General features: G+C 38.8%; 1 protein-coding gene across 3 annotated transcripts; it reads right to left on the reverse strand.

The window, feature by feature from the left end:
* Positions 1-1998: 1998 nt before the first annotated feature.
* On the reverse strand, positions 1999-17618 carry recql (RecQ helicase-like). 3 transcript variants are annotated; one of them, XM_084953642.1, is made up of 16 exons: positions 17517-17618; positions 16592-16643; positions 15430-15657; positions 15162-15341; positions 14951-15057; positions 13867-14065; positions 13610-13776; positions 10787-10868; positions 10000-10148; positions 8298-8415; positions 8060-8198; positions 7881-7972; positions 7571-7787; positions 6277-6406; positions 4306-4445; positions 2620-2734 (listed from the first exon to the last, which is right to left on the reverse strand). In XM_084953642.1, exons 2-15 carry the CDS (start codon positions 16599-16601, stop codon positions 4341-4343), a joined length of 1923 nt encoding a protein of 640 aa, XP_084809768.1. In that variant the 5' UTR covers positions 16602-16643; positions 17517-17618; the 3' UTR covers positions 2620-2734; positions 4306-4340. The 3 variants fall into 3 exon arrangements, with proteins under 3 accessions (XP_084809766.1, XP_084809767.1, XP_084809768.1); XM_084953640.1 differs by lacking the exon at positions 4306-4445 and having other exon boundaries at positions 1999-2734; XM_084953641.1 differs by lacking the exons at positions 4306-4445; positions 16592-16643 and having other exon boundaries at positions 1999-2734; positions 17517-17615.
* Between the last annotated feature and the right edge of the window lie 369 nt (positions 17619-17987).

Below are 17987 nucleotides of genomic sequence, written 5' to 3' on the forward strand. Positions count from 1 at the left end.
ATAAGTAGAGATGGACCGATCCGATATTACTTATCGGTATTGGTCTGATACTGACCTAAATTACTGGATCGGATATCAGAGAGAAATAAAAAAATGTAATCGATCAATTCAATATCACAAAAGCACCTCACAAAACTTGCGATATAGCAACCCAGTTCATAACCTTAGCACGTCGGAGGAGTATGCATCTCGTGATAGAGCGTCTGTGGCGTGCAAGACCTGTTGGTGGTCTGGTTGAGCATTTGGAGCCTCGCTACGTGCTTCCAAACCGGCATTTAATCTACGAGAAAGTTATCCCAGAGAAGTAAAGCAAGTGTGTAAGTTCATCTCTGAATGTTTGTAAAGCATTCCCAGCAAATGCTGGGAGCGACTGCCTCTCATTCTCTCCCTCTCCTGCTGCTACTTCAATCATGAAACCGATCAATGATCAGCTGATCGGCTTTTCCGTCGCGAGTCCGTCTCTCTTGTTAGTTTATCGCCCACTTTGCGCCAGAAAGAGGAAATCAGTGGATAAACAACAGCAGCACGTTTAAGCTTGATAAGCTGTTGTTAGAATTTATTTAATATTACTTTCTACACCAGGATCCTTTTCTACGTAGCTGACAGCTGGTAACTGTGCAGGGGCGGGTCTAGCAAAGTTTTGCCAGGGGGCCAGGTAGGGCATTAACAGGGAAAGGGGGGCACAAAGACATACTTTTCTTTCTTATTGTCATGTCTAGCTTTAAATAAATAATTATCTGAATCTTACAGCCAAAGTTTTCATCTGATGTAAAATGTATAGAAATCCATTATTGTATATATGAACTATTAAGTCAAATTTATAACTTACTAAGCTACAGTACTTTTTCCTTTGGGAAGATACCGTCTGTGCAGTCTGCAATTCTATTGAAGAAAGATGTTGAATCTATTTAATTATTGTAGAAAAATTATTGATTTCTGTGCATTTTCTTTTACATGTGCATTAAATTAAAGTTGATTATGTCAATTAAGCATTATGAGGCAGAGGGTGGGGGGTAGTTCCCTATTTTTATTTATTTTTTTGCTCTGAGTTGGCAACCCTATTAGTTAGGTTGCTTTATATTTCCACTAAGTACTCTTTAAAATACCAGAATAGGGAGGATGGTGTAGGTTTAAGTTTATTAGATTGATCAGTATTGCTGATCTATGAAATATTTTGGGTGCGGTGTATTTTTTGCATATAGGTATAACAGAATAGCTTTAGTTTTGTTTTGTTTTTTAAACTTGAGTATGAACTTATACAAAATGCAGCAAGATATTTAAAAAAAACATTTATTAATTATAAAATATGCTATATCGGATTTATATCGGTATCGGCAGATATCCAAATTTATGATATCGGTATCGGTAAAAAGTGGTATCGTGCCATCTCTAAACATAAGGCAACATGACCTCTTCCAGTATTTTTAGGTACTGAAACTGGTCCATGGTGCCTGTTATGCAATAAATGGGCCCCACTCCAAAGTATGAGAAACATCCCCAATCTATTATGCTTGCACCTCCATCTTTCACAGTCGTCACAGTGTACTGTGGCTTGTGTTCAGTGTTTGGGGGTCGCCTCACAAACTCTCTGCTACCTTTAAACCCAATAAGAATAATCTTGCTTTCATCTGTCCATAGAGTAACACACACAAATCAGTTGTCTAAAAAGGTGGCATTTTTTGTCTTAATTTTGTCTTTGTCTTAAACTTTTTGGCATAAAGTGGCAAACTCCAACGATCTCAAACATCCTACTCATCATCCTCGTCTACATTTTCATAATCATAATTTTTGGGCATATGATTGATTATTACCGAGTTATGTAATATCATAATTTCATGATATTTATGAAAATAGAAAATTAACTTTTATTACTTCTGTTACAATTTCCTGAGGCATAAATCATTCGACACGGGGGCCATAAAACATTGGTTTGACACGAAGTAGGTAATTTCTCTCTCTTCTATCTATATAAAAATAAATATAAAAATATACAAGACATCCAAACAAAGTTCATTTTATTTTTATATTTAAACAGTAACAAAAGTCAGCAGCGGACCAGCTTTCTCCTGCCACTGATGCGTGTCCAAAGGGTTCGAGCTGTCTGGGCAATGATCAGTCCACGGGGCAGGCGGAGGCTCTTCAAAGGCTCCCTGATACAGGCCAGCACTCCTGGATGTGTGGGCTGCCCCAAGTACTCGTGGGAAATGTAGTTTATTCTCCTCAGCTGTTCGCCATAATAATTCCTGAGGTCGCAGAGCTCCTCAGCTGCTGTGTCAGAGATGATGGAGGTCTGGGAAGGAGAGCTAGGCACAGTGATATGGGTGGATGGACAGGGAACATGCCCTGTGGCTGCTGCTGTGTGAGCACAAGCTTTCCTTCGCATTCTCTGAGGGGTGCTGGATTTGCAACTGGAACAAGGTTTATCTGAATGTGACGGTGTTTTCTGACAATCACTGATTCCTACATGATGTACTCTGTTCATTTCAACATCCACCTCAATTATATGTTGAAATATGATAGGTGTATTCTTCTTTTCCTCTGCCTTTCCATATCTGTCTGGTCTCGCCATCTGCTTGTTTGTCTGGCTGACTGGCTTCAGGTCTTGTCTTCTCGATACGTTCCTCTTTTCTTTAAATATTATCTGTTTAGGTTGTGGGGGACAGCTGTCCTCCACAACAGTGGAGTCTAAGGTCATATTGACATCCTCTTCATTCACTTTAACAGCTGAGGTGTCCTGTAAACATGAAATTCAATGTTAGTGAAATCTTCATTCTGGAATAAGCCACTGGATGTACACACAAAGAGGCAAATGTGTCAAAATAGAGAAACTTTTAAAGTATCATGTTTATAAAGTGTATACAGCAACAGAATATTTAACCTACAAGTAACCAGGTTAAATGGGATGTGTTAGTTTGATGAAATGTTAGTGAGAGCTTGGTGAAACATGCTTCTTAGTGTAAAATCTGAATATTTAAGATTTTACGCTAAGCCCAACAGGCGTGGGCGAGAAAATATAATCAAGATAACCTTTGTTATGCCCAAGGGGCAATTTGCTTTGTAGCCAGCTGCATAAATAACACATCCACCCAAAATTACATAACAGAATTTCAAAAATGAATAGTGGTAGGGACGAATGAGAATTTAAATCTGTTTGTTCTGCAACGAGGCAAGGAATACCTCCTCCCTGAAGGCAACAGCTGATACTCTAAAAAAAACAGAGGGTGTCATAGCACCCTGAATCCTTTGTGACTTCAGGGTCGCCCTCCCTTTATGCATGAGGGCAAGATCATTTAGCTTCCACTTTGCTACACAATTTAAAAATGAGCTCCAGCCTTTTCTTATTTTTCAGGCTAAGAGACCCAAACCAGCAGATTAAAGAAAACGAAAACAGACTCAATAAAACAAGAACATTTTCATAAAAAATATTATCCACATTAAAACCACTTAGTTTCCGATACAAATACATACGCTGGTGAGTCTTTGCACATATGGTGCCTGTATTCACATCAAATTTAAACTTTTAATTAAGTATGGTGCCCAGATATTTATATTTCTCTACCCCCTCAATTTCTTGCCCATGAATACAAACAGGGGGCAGGGATGACATTTTTTGTTTACAAAAATCAACAACCATTTCCTTTATTTTAAACACATTAATGTCAAGAAAAGACTGTCCACACCACGCTTACAAAGTCATCTACAACTGGGCCACGGTCACAATCTGTATCGTGGAGCAGAGAGACGATAACGGAGTCGTTTGCAAACTTGATTATATGTCCGTCCTGGTAGAGGCTCTGACACTCATTTGTATAAAGAACCAAAGTGGAGAAAGGACACACGCTTGGGGGGAAACAGTGGAAGATAAAAGCACATCTGATAAAATATTGTTGACTCTCACTTTCTGAGGTCTATCTGTTAAAAAGTCAATAAGCCAAGAAATCAGTCCAGAATCAACATTAAATGTACGGGTGAGATGTCTTGCTAAAATATGGGGCTGAATACAAAAAGCAGGCAATAAAAGTTTGCTACACCATCCATGTGCTTCAAAACCATATAGAGCAAGGTGCACACAGCATCCTCTACCCTACCTATTACCTGTTCTATAGGGGGTGAGGGGGTGTAATTTATCCTGAGTAGCATGCAAAAGCTCATGTTTTACAAGCTTCTCAAAAGTTTTCATCACCATGGAAGTCAAAGCAACAGGCTGAAAATCAGGATTTTAAAAATGCGGTAACAAGTAACAGTGTTCATAGCACCATGCATACACAAGCAACTGTGAACAGAGTAGGGAATGATGAACTGTACTTTGTAAACTTGTCTTCTGGGCAGGTGAGAGAGGGCTATGGGAGATGTGTCTTGATTTTCTTGGACACAGTGGCATCTCCACAGCTCTGAACTGATCTCTTTCCCTCTTTGGATTTGCCCTTGCCACTGGAGACTTTTACCTGCAGGTCATTAACAAAAGTGCTTTATCCGAATAGGCTCACACCGATGTGGAATGTATGAGTCAACACTAGAAGGGGAGGACATGCAACAATCCAGGACAGAATCTCATTCAGTGCCAAAACAGGAAACCGTGAGATCTCAGAACGGTACTGCTGTAAAGATCTAATTTACAACCCCATTTCCAAAAAGGTTAGAAAAGATCCTCTGCATTCAAGTATTAAGTATTTCAAGTCTGAGGAGTTGTAGCTTGCTATATCAGTGTGATTTGTCCACCAGTCATTGTTTATATAAACACAGATCCCTCCTCCCGTTAAACGGGAAAATCCACTTGTTAGCTTTAATGTTCGGGTGTGTAAAGCACTGTAAAGCAAAGAGGACTGTGCAGAGGAGAGCATATTTTAGTTGGCTAGTTCTGTGAGTGTAGCTGTTGAATTGAAGAGTACATTGACAAGTAGTTTTACTTAGTTTATTCATAAAAAACTGAAATTATCTTTTCTGAAGCAATTATAAAGTTTTTTGCTAATTTATTTATTTTTTCGATAGTGCTTGGAAACTCCAGGAAGAGAAGCAGCTGAACATTTTTACTGCAACCAATTTCTAGGACTATTTATATGTGGCATAAATAAGACATGCAGAGGTTTACAAGTCCCAAACAGAAGTAATGAAAGTCGTGCATTTTTCTGTGTACCCTGTACCCATACCATTTACCTGTGTAATCCTTTTATAACCCATTTATATTAAATAGCTTTATTTCCAATTCAATTCAGTTTTATTTATACAGCGCCAAATCACAACAACAGCGCACTTTATATTGTAAGGTAGACCCTACAATAATACGGATGATCTGATATCGTCGTGTCGGTGTTGTTCACACATCATCACAATAAATGTTGTTCCGGGTTCAACATTGCAAGTGACCAATCACATTGTTGTGACATCATACCTTTGCAGCCAAGCGATTCAATCATTTATTCCAATGTTGCAAGGACAATATGTATAATGCTTATCGATTATTAAAGAGCAGTATCCTGAAATGCAAAGAATTCAAATTGCTGGATCGGCAGACAGAGGCGTTTTTCCGCAAGTTAAGTACTTTTTTTTTTTAACGGCGTTTTTTTCTGAAGTCGCAAAAGTATGAGGTCACAACAATGTGATTGGTCACTTGCAATGTTGAACCTGGAACAACATTTATTATGATGATGTGGGAACAACACCAACACGACGATATCAGATCGTGCCAATAATACATACAGAGAAAAACCCAACAATCATATGACCCCCTATGAGCGAGCACTTTGGTGACAGTGGGAAGGAAAAACTCCCTTTTAAAAGGAAGAAACATCCAGCAGAACCAGGCTCAGGGAGGGGCGGGGGCATCTGCTGCAATAGGTTAGGGTGAGAGAGGGAAGACAGGGATCTAAAACTGTTTATTTTGACTAGAGTGTCCTTATGACATTTTTATTCACTTAGAACTTTTAAATAGAACATAAATGGTTTATTAGGCTCTTTTGGATTAGTTACTGATAAAAAAATATTCCAAACAGTACAGTGCAGTCTGCTCACTCTGATCTGTTTGTGCTGGCACTCAGTCTGATTGTAGCTGTAATATCTTACAAATTGAAAATGTTTGTTCAAACCTGTTGCAAACAAAGACAGTGTGATGTACTAACTAAAGTGAGTGTTTTAAAATTCAGGCCTAACTACACCCAACTGTGACATGAAAACAGATGTGATTTGTAACTTACTTTGTAGTTAGGGTTAGGTGTTATACTAAAAAACTCTCCTAAATGATGGTAACAGAAGAATATATGTTTTTTTCTTCAAACTTACCAAAGCAGCTCCGGCCCCTGCATCTCTCATCTTCACGCTCAGTGTGTGTGTCGGGTTCTTCAGCAGAGAAGCTTTGCGGCCCAGCTTCATGTAGAAGTAGGTGGTGTAAGGTGTGAAGCTGAAATCCTCTCTGAGGTCAACACATTGGGAATAACTCTGTGTCAGACAGACTTAATGGTCACAGGATCAGAGCTTTATCTTTAATCCCATGAACTGGAGACTTACACAGCCTGATGGTTTGCCACAGTCAGTCAGGTCAAGCTAAGGTGAGTTTAAAGCTTTATTCAAAGAAAGTAAAAGTGAAAAGCATGTCTGGCCTTTAACTTCAGCTACTCCTCTCTACTAAATATGGTCTGATTTCCAACACAATGTATTTGCAGAGGCTGTGTGATTTGAGGGGAACTTCTCAATGCATTTTTGTTCTTTACATTATGACAGGTTTGATCCTAATTAGAAAAGCTAGAATGGATATTCTGAAAAGGGCCTGATGTTTTGAGTTCAATTTAATTTATGCTGCATTTCCTAGGCCCCACGGTGGCAACAGTGCACCGGTTGCTAGCTTGAAGGCTAACCTAGTGTAGAGGAAGAAAATGGTATCCAAACTTGGTTAGCAGTTTGGAGGCACTTCATTGACACCAGTGGGTTTTCTTTGCATTTCTTTGCATGAAATCAACATCTTTTTCTGACGTGTCAGAAAAGAGAGATGTGTCACACAAAGATGATCTCTTTTAGACCAAGAAGCACTCCAAGAGCATCAACCTCTGCCCAGGCAGCTCACTCTCTTCTCCTCAGTATTTACTTTTAGGGGTACATTATATTTTCATTTTGTTGTCTTTGTTCTTTTTAAATGTATTTTAAGAAGTTTGCAGTGCAGTAACAATAATGCATTTGGGGGTTAACTTTAAAGAAGTGCACATGTGAAATGTAAAAGTGATGTCAGAGATCAAATGTGACATGTTTGGATCTAACTGTAATGCGATATTTAGAATCCTTATATACCAGTATCATTTCCTGTGTAATGTTGCCAATACAATCAGAGGAAGCCAAATTTTAATGGATCGTTAACCCAAGCCTTCTCTAAACCCCATCCAAGGTTTTATCAGAATTCATTCAAAACTTTTCCAGCTATCGTCTCTACAGACAGGCTGACACACAGACATGCACACACTGGTCAATTAATGAACAAAAACAGAACAATAAACAAAGTCATCTTGAAAAAACTGTAGTGAATTGATACTTAATAAATAAAATCGAATTAAGCTAAATCCACAGAAAGAAACGAAGCATGAATCACCTGAGGTATCCCTGCAGGAGCAGGTGAACAATCACAACTTCAGCCTGTCGCCGAGACAGCGTGGTGGTCTGAATCATCTTCCTGTGCTTTGCAGGGCCTTTCCCCATCCATGCATCCACCAGTTTCAGTGGGGTCAGTTTCTCATCCATGGAGGCTGCAAGCTCCACAATCTGCACCACTTGCCTGGCATGTTGGGTAATGTCCACAGTGGGGTAATCTGGAGGGGGGTGTTAAAAGTGAGGTGATGGATTTAGGGCATATGATCTATATGGCTGACACATAAAGCAATAAATTTCATCACCACCCACACCTTTTGCTTGACTGCAAGTGTCACACATCTGGTTGCATCCTTCATCATCCCACACTTCATCAAAGTGAACTGCCATGAGAGAGCGCCGACACCTTCACAAAGCAGATATTACATTTAAGAATATATATTACATTTAAGACTGTGCAAATTGAGCAGCCCGCACTGACATCCTGTGCTACCTGTTAACATTCTGGCAGTAATCTACCATCTGTAGCAATTTCTGCTGACCAACATTCTCCATCACCACCATGGTGCTGATCCTGAAGATATCAGCGAAGCCGAAATAGACAATGCAGTCAGCCGGAGAGTCATCTCGACCTGGAGACACAACGGAAACACTTAACATCGGAATAATAACCATGAGTAATGCTAGAACGGTATTGCTTATGCTACCAATAGAAATTATAGGCCGTTTACCTGCCCGTCCACTCTCTTGGTAGTAGTTCTCAATGGACTTGCTGATGGTGTGGTGGATGACAAACCTGACGTCAGGCTTGTCAATGCCCATGCCAAATGCCACAGTGGCTACCACAACCTAAACACACAAAAACGAAAAAAAAAATCACAACTCATGTGTTTTACAGATGCATTATTCAGTGAGCTGTTTACAAGCATGGAATGGAATATCTTTTTCAATCAGAGGCATTGCCCCTCTCTATGTATGGGGGAACTTCAGTGCTGATTTTGAACAAAATTGATATGATTTTTAGTTCAGATCACATTATTTATATAATATTTACAATCTTTTTTAATTAAGTCCAGATGGAAGGTTAAGTAGATAAGTTAAAGTGAAATCAAAGGCCAATTGTGGACAAATTGTTAAATTAAGTTTGCTACCACCTCTGTACAGTAGGACAGCTTTGGACAATCCCAGAAGATTTGGAAGAGACCTGCAGATTTATTACTGCTCGTTCTCTGGCATGTCCCAGACCTTTAGAGGTACTGACATCTACTTATAGAGTGTAAATAAATATTTCTTATAAAGATTTTAGTCCTACTGTATTCAGAAGAGTAATGAGCTATCTTTTAATAATTTTCTAAGCAAGCCAGAGTTATGCCTCCCTCCTCTTTCATTAGCTCTAGAGTTTGTGACCTAAGCCTACATGTTATCTTGACCTGGATAAAGGCTGATATCAGGCTATTAAACTCATTAATTGTTTAGGAAATTGGTGTCAATTATATATATATATATATATATATATATATATATATATATGAGAAAAAAAAGACGTGCCCGCTTTTTTTTTCCCCCAGTGGCCCTAATCCTCTTCTGTACATTGGTTATTATGATGAACTCCTCTCAGTTTCAACGTGTTTCAAGCAGATCATCGCATGGATTACTTCCAGCTGTTTACCACCTACAATGATAGGATCTCCATTTAAAAGTGACTGCTAAGAGGGAACTGGCTCTGGACTTTGTAATCCCCATTTTTCCAGGTTGTTTGTGGCTTCGGATGCGCTGCTGTAGATCACGGAGCTGGAGTCATAAAACACCCTGAGTTTTCCTGGATAGTGTCTGATGATGAACTCATTTTTCCTTGAGTGTCATTCTGATTGCATTATATGCGTTTCTTTTAAGTGCAATCTAAATCCCAAAGTGCTGTTTAAAGAACACTCCTTCCACTCTACTTGATCTCCATTTTTTCCATGCAAACCACCTCCTTAGTTTCATATTCCAGGAAATAAGCTATGCTCACATCCCCCTTGAGCTCCTTTGTAATTTATAGTTCATTTTCTGACTTTGCCATGTTGATTTCTCCCTTTACCTTCCTATTATCCCCTTTTATGCTATTTAAATCTACATTTTAAGCTATGACTTAATTATTTATTTTGGGGAGCACTGACTGTAGTTTAAGCTGCTGCCATCTACAACACTACAGAAGTCCAGAAATCCACTAAAACCGATTTTAGAAGAATATTTTAAATCCAAAAATTAGCTTTTAGATATTATTAAAACTATGTGCTGAACCATTTATTGCAATTAAATAAAAAAATATATTAAAAAATAATTTTTTGTGGAATCACTCCAGGCAATATTAACCATGAGGAGAAAATCTTGACCCAATTCTTATAGAAAATCTCAGCAGAAATGCAGCTGTGCATATGTTTCTTTACTGACCTGAATTTTGTTGGAGGTCCATTTGCGGTGAACCCGGGACTTGTCCTCAGAGTCCATGTTTGCATGGTAAGGATATGCCACGATGTCTCTTTTCTGGAGTTCTGCTGACACCAACTCTGCATCCTTCTGAGAGAATACATACACAATTCCTGTGGCATGTATGAACAAAGCAGAAAATATTCATATATGATTATTACGTATAGAAATATTCACATTATAATTGTCTATTCTAGCATGACTAAAAATACTTTGCAGAATTGAGGATATTAACCGTTTTTAGCCATTTTCCACTAGTGCCCACTCAGCTCGGATTGGCTCAAATCAACTCAATTTTAAGGGTTTTCCATTAGGTGGTAATAAGTGGTAACCAGGTACTTTTTTAGTACCTATTCGGTCAGGCTTCCAAGCAATCTGAGACAATCAGAAAATGGAACAAACTGGATGACGCCAATTGGCCAGTCAGTGGTGTCACTCCTTCTCAAAAATCAAAACCACTATTTTTGAAACCCAGCATTGAGGGAAATGGCTACACAAAAACCAATACCATGGTCCGCAAGTTTAACAGTAAGCCGTAGGCTGAGCAGAAGGTATACCATCGCCTCAGCGTCCTTCACTGTTTTGTTTGTGTAGTATACAAATGACAACCGCGTTGCTATAACAACCCATGCATGTACTCAATTTTAATGGAAAATCACCAAAACAGAAGAGAATCAAATTGAGTCGGCACTAGTGGAAAAATGGCATTAGTAATGTTTTATATATGCAGCAGTCTTGTTTGTCATAGTACCTGATTGGTCCTTGTATTTACTCTTGATCAGAGCTGCTATGTCATTTACTGATGCTTCACTGACAGAATCCTTTATACGAACCTGAGAAGGAAATGAAACACGTGTTAAGTGTGTATGAAGATGGGGAGCATAGTAAAAAGAAGTTTATGAACCCTAACTCTTAACTTCTAGAGCACAGGTGTCGAAATCCAGGCCTCGAGGGTCAGTTTCCTGCAGGTTTTAGATGTGTCCTTGATCTAACACAGCTGATCTGAATTAAATGGCTAAATTACCTCCTCAACATGTCTTGAAGTTCTCCAGAGGCCTGGTAATGAACTAATCATTTGATTGAGGTGTGTTGAAATAGGGCGATATCTAAAACCTGCAGGACACCGGCCCTCGAGGCCTGGAGTTCACCACCCCTTTTCTAGAGAATTCCTCTACAGCCTTTTCGAACTTTGTGTATTCATAGAGTATCTTCTGTCTGTAAGAGTTGTTAGATTAATGCATGATCCAAACCATTTCTTGTTGAGAATTCGTATAACTTAACTTCTATAAAGGGCACTTCTACAGTCCAAAGTCATAGTCAAGGGGCTGAAAAACGGAGCCAAAAACTACAGGCACTTCAGGCTGGTTTTAAAAGCCAGTAAAATACCAATAGAGTCCCATGTTAAAAAATACTAGCTCTACATTTTGACTGAAATTGTGTTAAGCGTTGGAGTTATCTGACAGAGTTGGTCACATTAGTGTTAGCCCAATTTAGCAGACATAACTAATGTAACTATACTCAGCTCACACATTTGATGTGTGAGAAAGCAAGTTGTATAAGGCTCTTTGAATGCTCAGAGCAGAAATCCTTCCTTGCTGTTTGGCATTTTCTTTTATGTGCAGGTTCAAATACACATAATAAATAAATGTATTTGTGATTATTACATTGTATCATGTCATCATCATGTTTATTTGACAAGGTTTTAACCGTTAAAATGAAGTCGATTTGATTTAGTTATTAAATCAAACCAAAAGTAACATCAAATTATTCAATACAGTGTTAATATCTGAAATGGGACCCGCAGTAAAAAAAAGGTTAAGAACCTCTGCTCTATTTAATGATTATACAGTGGAGGTGACAGTTATTAACTCTGAGAAAAGATAAAGAGCTGACTTCATAAGCACATTTATTTTTATCTTTCTATCATTATTCAGAGAGTTTGCCTTCCACCTGATACAAAACTTATTTAGTTTTATTCTATTAAGGTAGGTTCAAAGACAGATGATGTCAAGCACACCACACAGTAACTGTGTGATCTGACTGTGAATAAGCAGCACACTATTTTGTCCCAAATTCACAGGGAAGAAAGAGACTGACAGATTGGTTCAGAGACTTTCAACATCCAACCACATCTAAAGTATTGTTTTTCTTATATTATCCTGCATTTTTTTTATTTATTTTACTGGCCTTTTAAAATCAGCAATGGTCCACAGACTAAAGCAGGGGTGTTGAACTCCAGTGCCAGAACTTCAAGACATGTTGAGGAGGTAATTTAGCCATTTAAATCAGCTGTGTTGGATCAAGGACACAACTAAAACCTGCAGGACACCGGCCCTCGAGGTCTGGAGTTTGACACCTTTGGACTAAAGTGTTTTTCAGTGGCTAATGTAATGTACATACTGACGTTATACCTTGGAGTAACAATAGTGGTCTATTCAGCATATTTTCCCAACGGTTTAGCATATGTCCTGCTACCACCATAAATCAGTTTATGTTTGAGTATGAGGGATAATCATTTTGTGTTGGTTTCAAACTGGATATCGAGATTCATGTAAGTCTACTGTGACATCCCTGCCCGGTGATGCTGGTGTCTGTCCTGTCAAGCGTGTGACAATGACAGTGTATTGACTGTTATTAATCAATTGTTTATTTTAAACTGATGTATTTTCATGTTTGTAATAACTATTCATTTGATATATCATAAACCTCTTGGCATGTCAGTCTGTATGAGATCAAATTGCTTTTTGGACATCTCACAAATCCTGTTCTGTAAAGTGACAACAAAACTGGATTTTATTTCCAGAATATTTTTTATGTAGATTTTTAGGAAAAAATCATAAATAAACATTTCAGGGTAGAAATGTTTCATTATAGCAGAAAGTGAATAACTCAGAAATACTATATTGGCTGTCACCCATTGGTTTGTCTTGACATGTCTTTGACAGCATAATAGACAGAAATGTCTTCAGTTTCCTTTGTCACCCATTTAAATAAAGTCAATGTAATTTCTAATGATTATTTTAATTTAAAAATAAAAAAAAAAATCAGTTGGTTTTGGTTTTAAATTTTTTTTTTTCCCCAGGTCATTTTTTTAAACTTTCAGACTTTTGACCCTGATTCTATGTTATGGGCACTGATCAAGAAGGGATGGGCGGGATGTATACTATTGATTGACAGCTGGTGTGTCACGTTTGCTACAAGTTAAATATGAGCATTTTGGTTGAAGATGGCCACCACTCCTTCAAGGGATGCCGTCGGCATTAGCCAACAGGTAAGAAAAACAGTTTCTGATTATCTTATGATGGACTACACTGAATGTTTGGAACATACTGATATACACTGAGTTAAAGACGTATTAAGGTATAAAGGTGGGGGATTCTAATTTCAATCTAATATACAGAAATGAACGATTTCTTCACAGAGTTCATAGCTGTTGCAGCTTAGCAACTTACCAGCCAATCAGACAACAGTACTGCCTGTTGCTAGGGTAAAAATGTATATTTCTAAACACATCTTTTTATATTAAAACATTTGACTGGCTAAGTGGATTTTTGAGTGCAGTGACAGTGCTTACTTCATAGTAGAGATTAGTTCGATTGAAAGAAGCAGTGAGCGTGATTGCCTGTGGCACACACAGGATCTTCTCGCAGTCTTTCAGGACACTACTGGTTGCTGTGGCTGTGAGGCCAAGGAGGGGCACTTTGGGGAACTGCCTCTTCAGGATGCCTAGCAGCTTATAATCTGAACGACAAGCACACAGATGAACCAGTATGTAGCACATCATAGCGACGGGGGGGGGGGTGTCATATGATCTGAGGTCAGAATACTCACCTGGTCTGAAGTCATGACCCCATTGGCTGCAACAGTGCACCTCATCAACAGCAATACGACTCAGGAGGTTTGCTTTGTAGGCTTTCTCCAGACGAGACATTAGGAGCTTGCTCTTAGCAATTTTCTCTGGAGTCACGTACACCAGCTTGAAGGGGGCCTTTGGATCTGTCATTCCAGCCATGACCGTCTTAGCATGCTCCTGCGAATGATGGGAACAAAAAACAACCTGATTTTTAGTGCCAGAAACATAAAGCTCTGCAGTTGTTGTGGATCATTATAGATGATCCATCCATGTTGTTTAGATGCCCTAAAGCCATCTCAGTTTTCATTTCTTGTCCACAGCAGAAGTGTGTGTAATGTTACTAAACGATTCTTGGACAGACTGGTGAACAGTGAGTGCAGTTCCCATGGTTATTTCATTGTTGCTTAAAGCAAAATGAAGACATGGTTAAAAAATTAAAAGGATTTGTCAAGAAAGTCAGTTTACTCATCAGATATGAACAGAAGTCATGGAATATGCAGAATTAATGATTTTGGATGATCTCTCACATTAGTTTTGTAAACCAGTGAAAACAAGATTACAGCACCTTGAGGCAACTATTGTTGTGATTGTGGCTGTACAAATCAAATGTTACTGAATTGAATAGAAGATAGTACCTGTACGTGTAGTTTTATTTTCTCCCTAAAACTCTGTTGTGCTAGTCTGTGCATTCACACACACATTTGCAAGTTCACTTTCATGAGACATACTATTAAACTATCAACACATGTGTATGTGTGAATTTTTGACAGATGTGTACATCTGTCAAAAGCTATGGCACAGGCTGTCACAAAAGAAGGCTACCTGGAGGGAGAGTGGGTACGACCTCTAGTTTTTTTCCACTCTATATCTTTGGAATCACAACACATAACACAGTTGGCTAGCAGATTTTTTTTCCTTTCCAAAAATCTGCACCCTTTCAGTAAAACAAACACATAGTTACAACTTGTATCCAAAATGTGGATTACAAAAGGCAATTCTTTTCTTTCCGCACACACACATAATCCTCAAATAATCTTTTTCTACATGGCAGGAAATTCTTACCCTGCTACTGGATGCATTGAGCATGACTGCTGACACGTCAATAGTCTTCAGGTACATCAACTGGTCCTCCATCAGGGATACAAGTGGAGTGATGACCAGTGTAAAACCTGATAAATGATAAAAGTAAAAGAAATAAGTCCTAAGAAGAAGAGCATAAAACTGGAAGGACAGATGTTTTGTTCCAAAACTCTGCATGTGTGTCTCACTGTACCATTAGAACAGATTGCAGGAAGCTGATAGCAGAGACTCTTCCCTCTTCCTGTGGGCATGACCAGGAACAGGTCCTTGCCTGACATGGTCAGGTTGATGGCTTTCAGCTGCAAAGGTCTGAAGTTAGAGAGATGGAATGTGGCCTTCAGGTGCTGCTCCACGTTGCTGGACCATGGAAAATCTATAAAGCATGATGTTACTGCAGGTCAACACAGTGCACAGACGTGGCATATTTCTACAACTAGTTGTCTAGTCTGTCTGTCGAGTACCTGTGCCATCATATCGTTGCATTTCCTGCTTGCTCATCGCTGGCTTGGCTTCTGATGCCTTTGAGGCAGAAGAAGACAAAGGCTGTGCAGTGTCACAGGCCTCCTCCAGCTGCTGCAGCAGGGCATTCTTCCGAGAAGTGAGCTCAGCCTTTTTCTGCAGGATCTCTGCGAGCTGCAGTTCCACCGTGTCCAGCTCGGCCTCGACCAACTCCAGCTCGACCTGCATATCTAAACAGCAACACCAGGAACATTGGTAGCAGGCTCCAAGCACTTATTTGTTGTGTCTTTGGACCCCAAACAGTTCAGCAATGCCCGGATAATAACTTGGGCAATCAGTTCTGGTTTTTTCAAAATCACTCATCCATTCAGCTTGCTCATGTCCAGAAGTGGCCACCAACAAATTAAGTCTGTAATTTTTTTTTTTATTTGCATGGTTTTCTTTTGCTATTCTTACTGCATAAACTTTTTAACTAACATCAGCTCTTTTCATAAATATAAACCCGTAAAACACCAGTTTGTTTGTACAATGCCCTTGTTGGAAGACAACCTCAAAAATGACCATTTCTTATATTTGCAGTGCTACTGGATTTCTTATATTGTTAATAGACATGTTTAAGACATGTCCTCGATTAACAACAACATATATTATTATTTTTGTGCACATAAAGCAAAAGAAGATAAAACTCCCACTCAGCTTATTCATGGCCAAAAGTGGCCACCTCCTGTTTACATTCATAAAATGTTATAAAATGAATACATATTAAAACAGTTTCCACTCGAGTTTTCAAATTGGCATCAGTCCTTGTCATGTACCATCAGCTCCTTTCATAGAGACAGAAATGTGCAGCATGTTCTCTCAGTGGACTGGTGTTGTTAGAGTGGGCAGAGTAGACAGCCAGGTCTCACACCTACACAGTAACAAGTGCCCTGAGAATCACACCCCCGCAGTTAATGATCTTATTCTTTCACCTCCCTCTGGAGTTGTGGCAGTGTTATTGTCTCCAGTCGCCATGCTAACAACATTGTCTCCAATACAAAAGCTATCACAGCTATTTTATCACATGTATGCATATCAGTACTGTTCATTGTTCACTGCTCTACAAAAAACTCAGCAAACAATTAATTGGGAAAAATATTAAAAAGTATAAACAGAAATACTTACCTGCATTCATATTTCCTAGTCTGATGTGCTCAGCAGGAAATCAGCTTTCAGGCTGCCACAGACATAAACCATTATAAAAAATATACTTTAAAAAGCAGTCAAGTTCATGATTTTCTATGAGCATATGTATGACCGGAAACAACGGTATAAAGTCGACAGAAAAGGTCGTCTTTATACATTTATAAGTTTCATTTTTATTTGCCAGTGAGATATCTGAATGTAACGCTGACTGCATTTTTATCAGTGGTGTTCAGACCATTTTGTTTCTATTAAAATTCTGTGAATGAGTACTTGGGAGTCATTTCGTTTTTCTTTTTTAAAATTTATTACACGTGTTAAAATTCGGGGAAACGTTCATGTTGTAATTTCTAAAGCAGACGATTTACTTCTAAATTTAATTTAAAATTCAGAATCAGAACTATAGCAAAAGTTACTCCATATTACTGAGACTTAGCCAGCCACGTGAAATTCATTACGCTGTCCAGGCTTAATAGGCATAAACTAATATTAATCCCACAAACCTGTTACAGCAGCACAAAGGTCTGGACGTAAAATTAAATTAAATTACATTAAATAGGTAAAAATAATAAATGAGAAAAATAGTGAAAACGCCAAAAGACTCATGGTTACTACATGCAGTAAAAGACACTATGTCACAGATTTTTTTTTATATGCACATAAAGTGCATATAATGAATACTAATAAAGGTAACATGCTAGACTCTAAAGCGGTGCACCTGTTTGATCGCAGAGTAGCTAGCTGCTAGTTTGTTACGGTAATGAGCATCAGGAGCCTGGAGAGTGCTGTTCAGTAACTCAGTCTCCTCTAGCTCAAAGAAACCACCGTCATTCATTCACTTTCACTTTCTTGGTGAATTTAGCCTCTGCGACAAAACTTCGAAACGCACAAATTTCAATCGACTAACCATTGAAAAAACACTGTATCCACGACCACGTCTTCCAGTTGGAGCAGCTACTCAGTTGCTACAACAGACAGACGGACAAAAAGAAACTCGGAAGCATATGCGTCAGAGAAGACTCGGGACATTTTCGCCCCGAGCTTAATCCACTAGGCTGTCTGCAAATACCTTCTCCTGCTGGACGATTTACATCCTTTATCAACTATAACCAATTTTAATGTATTACACATTGTAAATACATAAAGTCGGCGTTTAATAGGTAAACTGGAAAGTCTGGGTGAAATCAAAGCAATCAGGCAGTTACACATTTCTACATTGTTTGCCTGACAGACCAAACGCAGGCGTTAAAACAAGTACGCGCAATGTGGTACATTCAAGATGAGCTAATGTGTTGTTGCGTTCCACTATTTTGCTACATATTCTGCTATGTGCAGTCCAGATGTTGTGGTATATGTGTCCTAGTGAAGGTTATGTTAT

This window comes from Perissodus microlepis, chromosome 15, assembly GCF_051167445.1.
Source record: "Perissodus microlepis isolate ML-2025 ecotype Zambia chromosome 15, ASM5116744v1, whole genome shotgun sequence".
NCBI lineage: Eukaryota > Metazoa > Chordata > Actinopteri > Cichliformes > Cichlidae > Perissodus > Perissodus microlepis.